Source organism: Monodelphis domestica, chromosome 1 (assembly GCF_027887165.1).
Source record: "Monodelphis domestica isolate mMonDom1 chromosome 1, mMonDom1.pri, whole genome shotgun sequence".
Classification (NCBI taxonomy): domain Eukaryota; kingdom Metazoa; phylum Chordata; class Mammalia; order Didelphimorphia; family Didelphidae; genus Monodelphis; species Monodelphis domestica.
The window spans coordinates 73,573,464-73,587,595 of record NC_077227.1 but is presented as its reverse complement, the minus strand read 5'-3'; the positions used below and the strand labels follow the sequence as shown (position 1 = coordinate 73,587,595).

The window sequence follows — 14,132 nt, the reverse complement described above, 5'->3', positions numbered from 1 at the left end:
TTCCCAGAGGGGCATTAGCAGGGTCCCACAATCTTATCCTTTTTTTAAACTCCTAAAATTCCATAGCAGTGAATATTGGTACCCCATTGTGGCCTCCCAATGACACATAGCTTGCACCATGATATTTATCCTGGACAACATCACCTTAGAAATTGACATAAAAGTATCCCTCCTCTGAGACCCCAAGAGAGAATAATAATGATGGAGAATATTCATATAATGCTTTAAAATTCACAAAACTTGCTTTTCTGTTGTTATTGTTCAAACCTTATGATTTTGTCTAATAATAATAGCTAGTAATAATTAACATTTATTAAGTACTTCCTACATGATAGTCACTGTGATAATAATTTTATTATTTTCTAATTTGATCTCACAACAACCTTGGCAAGTAGGTACTCTTATTAGTCCCATAGAAGAAACAGACCAATGGGGTTAAGTGAATTGTCCAGAGTTATACAGCTAGTAAGTTACTAAAGCTGGATTTGAACTGAGGTCTACTTGACTAGCACTGAGACTGCCCACTGTGTCTTCTAGCTTCCCTATGTGGAAACTCCTTCCATCACTGGAGATCTCAGCAACTCCTTTGTAAGTTGTGGTCTTCTGGAATTGCCTGGGAGTACTCCAGAATGAAATGACTTGTCTACTGTCATAGAAATATATGCATCAGAGGCAGGATTTGAGTTCAATCTTCTTAACTAGGGTAGTCAGATATTCACCTTGACATATAATATACATATATAATATATGTAATTTAACATATAATAAGGCATTATTTCATTTTATTCTTACAACAAACCTATAAGGTAGGTAGTACAAATGTTATTATATATATATATATATATATATATATTATAGTTGAATAGACTGAGACTCAAAGGACTCAAGTGACTTATGTGATAAAGAATAAACTGAGAGAAACTTTTACTGCTTGTGATAGAAAGGATAAACTGAGAGGAACCCGTTTCTTCACAATGGCTGTGTCTAGAGAGGCTGCTGAGGGACCTGAAACTGATGAGGGAACCTGAGGCTGCTTATTGGTAATGGAGGACAGAGAATGGCTGCTGGGGGATGCTGCCACACATAATGATGCTGGAATACAGGAGACTGCTTTGGGGAATCTGCTTACTAATCCCTAACAATGGCTGATCTATTTCCTAACCTCCTTCCTCTCTCATTCCTCCAAACCTCTTCCTCCTGCCACCCTTTTCCTCCCAATTTTCCCTTTCCCCTGAGTGAATTATAAAATATTCCAAATTTATTTCTCAGGTAAGGGGTTTATTGGGATAACAGGATGGGAAACTGAAGTAAGGGGGATGAGGAAGTCCCTAATCTAAATGAATGATTGAGAAAGTAGTCCAGTCACAAACTATGACTCTGAGACAGGGAGATGGAGGACAATGACTTTTTAAGATCTTCTTTCTTCTTCTTCAGTTAGGTTTCTCCTTCTTGTCAATTTCAACTGTCCATAGTCAGAGAACTTCAAGTAACCAAGTCAGCCTCACCAGAATCCAAAAGCCAAGTCAGCTTCACAAAAGTCTCTCAGCCAACTTCAAACTCCAGAGAGCAAGTGTGTATCCCCCAGTCAGAGACCCAGAGACCAAAAAGCCTCCTGGTCAACTCCAACTGCTCAGAGCCAGAGTCAGAGACAAAGTCCAAAAGCCCCCTGGTCAGCTTCAACTCTTCAGAGCCAGAGAGACAGAGGTTAAGTTCAAAAGCCCAGTTTTTCCTCCCTGAGTGTGGCCAGCAAAACCCCCAACTCAGCCCCAACTGCCAACAACCTGGGGACATTCCATTGGAATCCTGGCTTGACAGACATCTAGAGCTAGATGCATCTTGGTCCATAAATCCTGCAAAATCTCTCTTTCTCATATCTATCACACTTACCAAAATTCATACAACTAGTAAATGAATCATGAATTTAGTTGTTGGCTTCACAAAATGAATTATTTTTTCCACAGGAGGATAAGAGTAGGTACTATAATTGCAATTTCATTGGTATGCTGTTGAGTCATTTATCTCATGTCTGACTTAAGAAATTGGAGTGGTTTGCCATTTCCTTCTCCAGTTCATTTTACAGATGAGGAAACTGAGACAAAAATGTTAAGTGACTTGTCTACAGTCACAGAGCTAGGAATTGTCTGAGGCTAAATTTGAACTCAATTCTTCCTGACTCCTAGGCAAGAACTCTCATCACTGAATTGGACTACCTGCCCTACATTTGTAGAGTTTTCTCACCCAAGAGTTCATTGGTATAGGGAATTCCTAGGTGAGAAAACTCTACCAATTTATGTGTGTTCTTCCCTCCAATTTACAATCTTAAAAAGTTTAATAGACAACCAAGAGGTATAGTAATATGTCGAGTTGCTCAGTCAATGTGTGTCAAAAATAAAACTTGAAACCATTTCTGCTTGGTTCAAATGCTGTTTGTTTTTGGTAGAATATTGAATTATAAGAAATTAAATAGAAACCCACAATATGGATATGGCACTAGCAAACTGGAGATGAAAGGGTTTGCTATCACCTTCTCTCTCTTTGGTTCAGGAGCCCAGTGAGTGCTACTATACCCCAAGATAAAGCAGAGAAAACTGAAACCTTCCAGGGGCACTGAATCTTGTTCCCAAGGTTATATAGCCTCTAATTCCTCACTCATTTAAGTCCATTAAGGTTCCAGCTCCTCTTAGCCCAGGGACTCTGCATTTTACTGTAACTAAGAAAGTCTTAGCAAGGCTCATCCTGTGGTTTGAAAGTTTAGCAACTTTCCCTTTAGTCTGATAAAATGTTCCATCAAAGCATTTCATCCATTTCCCTTCACTCTGGCCTCTTCCAACATCCTCAGGCTTTTAATGTTCTATTTTCATCGTCCCATAGATTTCCATGTTGTCTACACAAGGTGCATTTAAAAAGATGTTGGGGGAGATATTGCTTATCAAAGAGACTTTCCTTATTTCCTGTGCTCCTCAAATGGAAGCCTTCCCTTCTTGTCCAAGAGACACAGCCATATGGGTTCAAAACTTGTGATTGATTCTGATTTGGGCTCCCATGGGTGCTGCACTTCTGGGGGACAATAGATATGAAAGAAAACTGGCTGTTGGATGTTTAGCAATGCTCTTATTGTTTCTGCCCTATATCTATTTTTCAACTAATGAGAACCAGCCTGAAAACAGAACACATACTTGCCTTGCTGGCATGAAGTAGCTAATGTTCAGATAATTAAAATTCTAAAAGACAGCCATGATTGTGTTTTAGAAGTAGGTTGCTCTAGTGGGATTGGGTGCTAGGCCTAGATTTGGGAAGATAAGTATTCAATTCTAGACTTAGAAATTTACTATCAGTGCATCCCTGGGAAGGTCACTTAACCTTCAGCTATCTCAGTATACCCATCTATAAAATGGGGATAATAATAGCACCTTCTTCTCAAGGTTGTTATAAATATCAAATGAGACAGGAAAGAAGAAAACAAGCATTCATTAAGCACTACTATGTGACATATGGGCAACAAGTTGGCAAAGTTGATAGAATTTCAGGTTAGAAATTGGGAAGATTCATCTTCCTGAGTTCAAATCTGTCCTTGGACTCTTACTAGCTGTATGACCCTGGGTAAATCACTTAACCTTTTTCTTTCAGTTTCTTCAGCTATAAAAAGCAGATAATAGCAGCACCTTTTTTTTTCTTCCATGGAAGAGATAACAATGTAAAGTAATAAATACTATATAAACATCACTTAATATTATTATTAGGTTCATCATAAGATCACAGATTTAGAGCTAGACTGGATCTTTGAAGGCATCCAAACTCTTCATCTTAAAGATGAGGAACTTGAAGTCCAGATAGACTAAGCTATTTGCCCATAATCACACTGGAAATAAATTGGAAATCTGGAATTCGAATCGAGGTCCTAGAATACTAACTCTAAGACCCTTTCTACCTTATTTTCTATATTTTATCTTTAGTCATAAGGATCAACTGAAGTTTAGAATATGCATTTTTTCAGTTTCATAGATGTCAATGGAAATACCTCAAATTTCAATAAATCAATTTCATAGATTTTAAGTTTTCAAAGCAATATATTATATATTTATATATTTACATATAGGTGTATATCTAGATATTTATACATATATGTATATTTATAATATATAATATACAGTATCGAATATAGAATCTTATGTGTAATATGTATCTATGTATCTATCTACAGACACATATATTTCTTTGCAAACTGAGAATCCCTGTATAAATGCCATTTAAAATGATAATGGAGATTAGACCACAAGTCCTTGCTTGTTTCTGTGTTATTTTGCACAAGGGTTATAGTAGCTGTTAGGCTGAAGAGCAAATGCCCTCTGAGAACTCATTCACGAAGGACCAAATCCTCTATTCTGTAATGTAGCAAGAAAGCTAGAGATGGCCACAAGTGACTCCCTAAAGCCTTAGAACTCATAAGGCAGATGACCTCATAACATGACCTCCTATAATTATTTTCAGCCTCTCCACATGCTTATAGCTTTGCCAAATAACGTCTCTACACAAGTCAAACAGCAGAGAGGAGAAAAATTATTGTTCCCTTGTGCTCAAAATGAAAGAGAAGGATTAATATAACCTTTTTTATAGCTCTTTTCTATCTGCCCAGAGCTAGAAATAGTTTAAATTGGGTGAGCAGAAAATAACACTGATTCATGTTGCCATAAAAATAATATGGTTGAGAGTGGAGAATGTGGTATCAACAACTTGCACGAATGTCAGAACCAGCATGTTGTGCTTAACTTACAAGGGGTGTATTAGTGAAGACCAACGAGTCCAATAGGAGTCCCCAAGTTGCTTATTTAACCTACTTAGAACAATTATAAAATGCGAAGGATTATAAACTTGTTAATGATTTCAAAGGTCATAGAATTCAATCCACCCATGTTACAGATAAGAAACTGAGTCTTAGAGCCAAAGTGACTTATCCAAGGCTACACAGATAATAATTGGATGATTCAGGATTTAAATTCAGGTCCCCTGCATATGGAACCTGCATTTTCCCCACTTCCCATAGTGACCAGTGATTATCCCACATCTGCTTGAAGACCCCAATGACCAGACAATCATCCCTGAGTTCCCTGACACTGCCTCTCCCATTTTGAAGTAGTTCTCATTATTAGGACATTCTCTCTCTGTCAAGATAAAATTTTCCTTTTTGTAACCTTCATTTACTCTTCTGGGATTAGAAGAACAATGGTCATATTTCTTCCACTTGATAGTTCTTCAAATCCTTAAAGATAGATTATTATATTCCCCTAAGTTTTCCTCTTCTCCTGGTTCAATATCCCTAGTGTTAATTATTAAACATTAAAATAATGCCAGAAAATGTGGCATCTGATGCCATCTAAAGTGGCAGAACCAACAAAAATAGGGTTTGAAACAATTTCCCCATCCAAGACAACTTAGAAGATAAGCATTAAAGATCTGTCTCACTGGGGTGGCAGTGGAGCACTGTCCAGCACTGGCCACCAGCAACAGGTCTTAGGGGTAATTGAGTCAGTGGTGGCAGCTTCTAGAGCTCTCAGCTCACAGTTGATGAGGATTTTAAATATCAAATAAGAGAAGACTCAAGAGAAACATGAAAAAGTAAACAGGAAAATGAAATCATAAAGGATTTAATAAGGTTAAGCTGATTACATTCCTACTTGAAAAGATGATATTCCTAACTCCTAAGAACTGTATCATTATTAGGGCAGTTAAAAAGGAGTATATATGAACACAAGGTAAAGAAGAATGTTGGTTATAATGGGATAATATAAAAAAATAAAATTAAGGGGTGAGAAATATAGATGCCCTGGAAGGAGGAGGAAGAGAGAGGTAGAATAGAATAAATTATCTCACATAAAAGAAGTGTCAAAAAGATTTCACAGGGATGGTGAAGATGGCAGAGCTGGATTGGCAGGCAATGTTTGAGCCCTATTCTCACTGGAATTGGCTCACAGAGGGAACAACATACATCCTAAGTTGGGTATAGAAATTTATGTTGTTGTTGTTGTTTTTTTGTAGAGAAGATATAGGGGAGAAGAATAGGAGAAATGTGGTGGCTGATAGAAGTGATGACAGATTAAAGGACAGGGGAGAGAGAGAGAGAGAGAGAGAGAGAGAGAGAGAGAGAGAGAGAGAGAGAGAGAGAGAGAGAGAGAGAGAGAGAGAGAGAGAGAGAGAGAGATTGAGAGATTTCAGGACAAATGGAATAAAAAGTAGAAGGGAAACACAATTAATAATCAAAACTGTGAATTTAGGGCTAGGTTTAGGGTTAGGGAATGAACTCACCTATAAAATGTAATTGGATAGTTGAGGCAATTACAGACATAAAATGGATTTACTCATAAAGGGTGATACGATAAGGAAATGGAATAGTTTACCTGTTAGATTTATGGATAAAGGGAGTATTTATGGCCAAATAAGAGACAGCATTATGAGATATAAAATGGCTCATTTTTTAAAATAAATTAAAAGGGTTTTGTATGTTGGGATTTTCACATTTCCTATTAATACCTAGAATATTATTTTAAAATTTATTCTCCTATCTAAAACCACATATACTCTTTGAGCCTGGCCCTGTACTTAATGAAGTAAGCAGGAGAGAGATACTCTTGCTGTATGGAAAGCTTGAAGTTAAATTAAGAAACCTAATAAACAATGTTTTGTTATCTCATCAAAATAACTCAGAGTCATTGAAAAAAAATGTTAAATTGCACCTCTGAATTCATTGTTTAAGAAAACAGGAACAGTTATATTTCAAAGATGCCTATTAAAAATGCTTAAAATAAAGAAGAGGAGCAGTATGGCAAAATGGAGAGAGAGCCAAGTTTGGAGTCAAGGGTGTCTAAGAATTTAAGAACTGCCTCAGATACATTCTGGGTGAAGAGTCTTGAGTGTGACTGAACTTCCCAGTGCCCTAGGCAACTCTCTTAGATGAGAAGTTATAAAAAAGCTGTCAATCTGCCTCAGTGGAGGGAAGTTTTATGTGACCACAATGACATCCCTATGACAATGAAATCAAAGATCCTATCCTCACCTCAAAAAAGGGGAAAAAATGTAACCACAATCTTTGTTCTTGGAAACATATTTCAGTTTCTTGGACAATTGATTTATGTGGTAAAAAGTCCAAACATGCTAGATACCTGGAATATTGCAGCATCATGAAATAAAAGTGTTATCTCTGTTGTAAATAGTAAGAGTACTACCAATGCGCATTATCACTGCCAAGTATAATGTATTCATGTTAGAAGTAAGAGAATCAAACTATAAGGTGAATTTTCTTTTTTTTATCAAAATTATTTAGCTATATTATATATATAAATATACACACACATATATATATATATATATATATATATATATTATACATTACTTTGGGCATCTAGGTGACACAGTGGATAGTTTATCATGCCTGGAATCAGGGAGACTCATCTTCCTGAGTTCAAATCTGGCCTTGGACACTTACTAGCCATGTGACTTGGGCAATTCACTCAAGCATGTTTGCCTCAGTTTCCTCATATGTCAAGTGAGCTAGAGAAGGAAATGGCAAACTACTTCAGTGTCTTTTCAAAGAAAGCTCCAGGTAGAGTCACAAAGATTTGGACGTGACTGAAATAACTGAAAAATAACAAATCTATTCCTACATACCAAAAAGAGAGAGGATTTCAAAAAACATTAAGTTGTATTATTTTTGTTGATGTTTTTGAAATATTTTGAAAACAGACTTAGATTTATTCTAGTTAGTTATTGACTCCCTTTCCTGTTACCTGGGTAAAAGGCATTTGGCCCCAAACTTAATGAAGGGAGCAGAACAAAGATACTCTTGCTGTGGTGGACAGTTTGAAGCTGAGTGAGGGGACCTAATGAACAATGTTTTATCTTCCTATCATAATAATGCTGAGTCATTGAAAAATGTTGAATTGTGGCTCAGAATTCTTTTATTCCTTTGGGTTCCATGAGCCTTATATATCAACCATCTTTTTTTTTTTCTTTTTAGTGATTTCTCCCAAAGCATCAGATGATCCCACTTTTGAGAAAAAGAAAGAAACCTGGGCATTTTTTGAAGGTAAAGTATAAACTACCCTTACAATCAACATGCCACTGACAATAGATAAAGGGAGTCAAAAACTCAAGTTTTAATTTTTACTATGGTATTTATCTTTCCTCTTTCCTATACACATCAGTTTAATGACAGTATATGGATAGCATGAAAGTGTTTCAAACTTAGAAATGAAGATAATAAAGAGAAATAGCATTTACATAGCACTTGACTGTTAAGTCATACAATGGACAAAAGCCAGGATTCATAATGAGGAAGACCTGAGTTCAAATCTTGCTTACTAGATGTATGTCACTGACATTTTTTAGTCTCCTCATTGTGGGAGAAGTGTCCTCGATGGTCTCCAATGTCCCTTCTAGCACTAAATCTATGAATCTTTACCCTAGAACTCCAATATGTTTGCCATGACTATAACTTCTTTAAAGAGATTCTTATAGAATTCTAAAAAATTTGAGGTTGAAAGGAACTTTCAGTATGGAAATCACTGAGGTTACTAAAAGGCACAATGAATTATTATCATGACATATTTACATAATATGGGCATTAATGACCCATAAATGACTTTAATAGTGAGAGAACCAATTCTTTATTGCACATTAAGGACTTCAAACCCTTTAATCTGTTATAGTCATACTCTTCTGCTCTCTAGTTGCATATTACTACCTACCTATTAGACACATCTAACTAGAAGCTTCATTAGCATCTTTTTTTTTTTTAAACCCTTACCTTCCGTCTTGGAGTCAATACTGTGTATTGGCTCCAAGGCAGAAGAGTGGTAAGGGTAGGCAATGGGGGTCAAGTGACTTGCCCAGGGTCACACAGCTGGGAAGTGTCTGAGGCCAGATTTGAACCTAGGACCTCCCGTCTCTAGGGCTAGCTCTCAATTCACTGAGCTACCCAGCTGCCCCCTCATTAGCATCTTAAACCCAACATATCCAGAAGAGAACTTATTTTTCTCCCAGACCACACTTCTATATACTTATTTCCCAGTTACTTGTAAACTTTGGAAGGCAAGGATTAGGTCAATTAAAATAAAATCTCTATATCCCTGATTCCTGGTATAAATATGTTGGAAATACTGATTTTTTTGGTTTGTTTTGGGGTTGAATTGAATATTTATTAATAATGGGGCATTAAGAAAATATTGAGGCTTTGTCTGAGTGGATTTTCTGGCAGTTTATTTATGGGGAGTAGAAGATCTGCCTGAATGTGTCTCAACAGAACTTTATCTAAGTTTGGAATTTGACATTCTAAGAATCATTCTCTTTGTCTTTCAGTCAGCTTGCTAATGAGGCATCTTTCATCCCTAAGATTTCAGTTTGACTAAATCCTCAATGATTACTTTAGTTCCCTTCTTGATGTCATTTTCTGTGAAATAAAACTTCCAATCAACAATGTAGATTCTCCAGAAAATCAGTACTTTCAAAATGCTGGCTCATTGAAACTTATACAGTAGCAAGTTATTTCTGGAGTTAAAATAACAGAAATTACTGTTGCAATTTTAACAAACTAGACTGATCCAGGGCCCCTTTGGCCTTTTGTACTTGGATGAGAAGGCTAAGGGTTGCTGATGGATATCTCCCTTTCTCTTTCTCTCTCCCTCTGATGCTTAGCTCAGCCGGATGTGAACAGCTAACACAGAAAGAGCTTTGTTAGACTTTTTGTTGGTGAGGTTTTGGAATCGTTTGGGATACTTCTCAAATATTTCACCCTTAGAGAGGTGATATTACAAGCTAGATAAGAAATCTGAGAGACACGGATAGATTCATTGATAGACATGGAAGTCATCCAAGTATCCTTGTTCTCTGTTTTCAAATTTGAAATGTCGGGGTTTGTATTTGCTTTACAAAGTCCACATTGTTGGAATTCTTATTCCTAGGTGACAGCAAAATCCCTCTCTTCATCTCTCCAAGTTGACTTATGCAAGTGCTTGGAATTTGGGCTGCTGCCCTTTTGGGTTAAAGAATGTTTAGGTCACCATGTTATAAAGCAGTCCTGGGTGAAAAAAAAATCTTTATTCTTTTGCCCAGAATAAGTGTTGCTGGGCAACAGATTTTTCCCCTTTCTTATTGCCAAATAACTCCCCTAAGGCTTTTCAGCTCCATTGGGGTGAAATGGGGCTAGGCTACTGTCACCTTGCCCTCCTGCCATTCATGCATGAATCCATGTACAAAATTTCTAGGCCCAACATCTGCTTCAGGGAGCCCAATAAGAAGGAGATGGGTGGATATTTTCTGCATGGGTGTTTGCATTTGTGTTTTAAAATGACACTTGTGCTCTTTGAAAATTAATAATAAAGGACAAGGTAGTAAGTAGAATCTGAATAAATAACATGATATTCAGGATGGGGGGGTGCGGGCAAGGATAGGCGAAGGCAAAGGAATTATTGGTGTGATGGCAAATGTGATCTTTAAAGTTAATTTTAATTTACACTGACTGTTTAGGCCAGCAAAAGGAAAGTTCATAGCCCTGTTGGTTTGGAAGTTCAGATGTCTTCTAAATCTTATAGGTGTCATACAAAAAAAACTAATGTGGGGATTAGAAGGTGAACAGTAATATTAAAATATTGCTATTCTAATGCTGTTAATAATAAAATTTTTCATTGATATAATCCTTCATAAGTTTTTAGGGTATTTTATATAAATCAGCTCATTTTATGTCCATAATGACATCATGAAAATAAAGTAAATAGTGTATCCCCATTTTACATATTAGAGAATTGAGGCACAGAAAAGGGAAATGATTTACTTCTAAGATCTCAGCTCCAGGAAGTAGCAGAATTAATGACTTCAGACTTGAAATCTTTTCTCTATCGACACTGAATTCAAAGGCTGGGGTTAGTGGTAGGTGGGGCAGTTGTTTGGTTTCTGATTTTGTCCCTGAAAAAAATTGCTGTAGTTAGGAACAAAGGAAGAACTTCCAGCTAAGCCCCAAAGCATTCTCTCTGAGTGTTCTCTTATTCATGGGCCCATACTCCATGGTCTGGGCAAAGTAACAGTAGCCTAGCCTATTTTACTCCAACAGAGATGAACTGCTTTAGGGGAGTCAGTTGGCAGCAAGAGGGGGAAAAATAAATCTATTGTCCAGCAATAGTTGTTCTGGGCAAAGATTCTTCCTGCCCCCACCCTCCAGGACTGCTTTATAACATGGTGACCAAAACAGTCTTCTCAGTGTTCATTGTCATCGATTCCTTCCTGGCCTGGGGCTACTCAAGTTTCCTTTACATGCTATACACTCTGGCCTTGTCTATATGCTTTCAAAGCAACTAGTTGAAAAGTGAACAATTCCACTAAATTTGGCATTTTGTAGCTGGAAAGGTCCAGTTGTTTGGCTGAATTGAACCAACTTTGTAAAGCTTTTTTTAGGACAAAAGAGGGTCTGTCCCTTCTCACCTAGGTCAGCAAAGCCCAGATATAGCTCCCTGGACTTGACCTTAGAAACGAGCAAACACTCTCCATAGATAACATGAGGATTCCTAGTCCAGGAAAATTATGAAAATCAATGTTACTAAACTTTATTATCCTCTTCTGTCAAATGAGAGTGCAGGTCTCTATGAACTCTACTGTTATTTCTACTGCCAGATCCTTCCATCTTAAATCCTATCACACACAAAATGCAAGATTGGGGTCACAGGTTGTTATTCAGTTTTTCAGTCATATCTGGCTCTTCATGATCCCATTTGGGGTTTTCTTGGCCAAGACACTGGAGTGGTCTGCCATTTCCTTCTCCAACTCATTTTATAGATGAGGAAACTGAGGCAAACAGGGTGAAATGGCTTGCCCAAGGTCACACAGTGAAGGCCAGATTTGATCTTGGGTCTTCCTAAATTCAGGCCTGGCACTCTATGCAAGATGGTGCCCCCAACTGCTCCATTATCATAAGTTAATCAGAAGGCTTGGATTATATCCTTACCCTTGTTTCTTTGTTTGACTTTGGTCAATTCTTTTGTTTGAAGATACCTCTCTTACTCTTCTGTTTCCTTACATATACAAAGAGGAAATTAAAGTAGATGACATATGAGGTCCTTTATGACTTAAAATTTGTGGTGCTAAAAATAGCTATACTTTAGAGCTAGCTTTTGTCTTTTTTTCTTTTACTCAAACCAGATTAGGTTTTCTATCCTTCCTTTAAAGCAAAAGTTAGACCAGAGTTCAAAGCCCCCATGCTCCTTTGGCATTGGCAGCATATTCCTAAAGTGACAGCAGACATATCACCAATAGTTCTTTTCCTTCTTAGGAGTTTGTTTCATGAAGATGCCATGCCCGCCATTTGCAAATTGCTTTGAATAACCTCATTAGGTAAGAGGTTTTCATAGGCTTCCAGAAATACCTTTCCTGGTCATACTTAGAGGTCTTAACTCCTCTTTTTGCCCATTTATGCCCTTATTATCACTACTGCATTACCAGGTTATTCCCAGTTAATATTTTGTTATGCTGCAGTGCCAGGTTACATCTTAACTATGTTTGAGCTTTGTATTACAATGGAGGCACAAAACATGCCTGGGATTTTCAGTTTCAGTTCTAACTCTTGGAGCAGTTTTTCAAACCCATTCTATGTTTATATGAAGGGCTTCAAAGGAGGGATCTGATTTCAAAATTTTTGTTTTAAGTTTTTGTTTGTTTTTGTTTTTTGGGAAATAGTTCAATTCAACCAAAAATCTGATTTTTTTTTTTTTTGCCAGGAAGTGGGACAGAAAAAGTGTGGTATTATTTTGAACTTGAAGTCAGAAAGAATTGGATTCAAATTCTGCTTTTGGAACTTATGGGTTGATTCCCATGAATAGACTTCTTTGTTTCTCTGAGCCTCAGTTTTCCAGTTTGTAGAATGGGGATAAATAATATCTATAATACTAGGTGACACACTGAAAAGAGCACTGGGACTGGTGTCAGAAAGACATGATTTCAAATCTGACCTCAGACACTTATTAGCTCTATGACCGTGGACAAGTCACTTATGTCTGTTTACCTCAGTTTTCTCCTCTATAAAATGAACTGGAGAAGGAAATGGCTAATCACTGCAATTTAAGAAAACCTCATATGGGATCTCAGAGTCAAACCCAATTGAAAGCAATTAAAGAACAACAAAATGCCTATCTCATAGAGCAGTTGCAAGGTTCAAGTGAGATAATGTATATAGAATATTATAAAATAATAATTATTATTCAGAGCTACACAGTGCCAAATAGGCAATATGGTATAGTAGCTAAATGGCCAGCTTCAGACTCAAGAAGAACTGGGTTTAAATCTTGATTATTACATATAACCAACTTTTTGACCATGAGTAGGTCATTTAATCACCCTCTCAATGCCCCCAGACAACTGCGCTACACCATTAGATTAGAACAGTTGCTGATCTGCATTGGTAGGAGAAGTGTGGGGTTTGAACTTTAAAAAAAAAGCCAAATAACAAGTTATAATGTTCTATTTTTCAGCTGGATATTTTAGGATCATGAAGACAAGGTTAGTTTATATAGCTGGTGAGTCCTGACTGTTTTTTTAGAAATTGGTTATTTGTATTATACATACACACATGTATGTAGTTTTTACGTAAATAATATACTTTTATTTGGATGATATAATAACTATATAATTAGCAGAAATTGATACACACTATGTATTATACACACACACATCCATGTTATATAAAGTTGAAAACTTACCCCAAATTTTCAGGAACACACAATTACACATACATACATAAATATACAGATATACATATATATATATATATATTTTAATATACATATACACAGATATGGTGTTTGAAAATCTTAGGGTAGTTTTAAGCTTTAAATTAATAACATGGCCAAAAATTTGAAAATGAGGGGATGCCCTTCGATTGGGGAATGCCTGAACAAATTGTGGTATATGTTGGTGATGGAATACTATTGTGCTAAAAGGAATAATAAAGTGGAGGAATTCCATGGAGACTGGAACAACCTCCAGGAAGTGATGCAGAGTGAAAGGAGCAGAGCCAGGAGAACAATTTTCACGGAGACTGATACACTGTGGTACAATTGAATGTAATGAACTTCTCTATTAGTGGCAATGCAGTGATCCTG

General features: G+C 36.8%; 1 protein-coding gene across 2 annotated transcripts in view; it reads left to right on the top strand.

Moving 5' to 3' along the window:
* The window catches only part of VSTM4 (V-set and transmembrane domain containing 4), a 126,765-nt gene that overhangs the window by 37,706 nt on the left and 74,927 nt on the right, over window positions 1-14,132 (top strand). For both annotated transcript variants that reach the window (XM_056800757.1, XM_007478603.2), the window contains exon 3: window positions 8,009-8,077. In XM_056800757.1, the coding sequence (XP_056656735.1) occupies window positions 8,009-8,077 (69 nt within the window). The remainder of the gene's footprint in view (window positions 1-8,008; window positions 8,078-14,132) is intronic.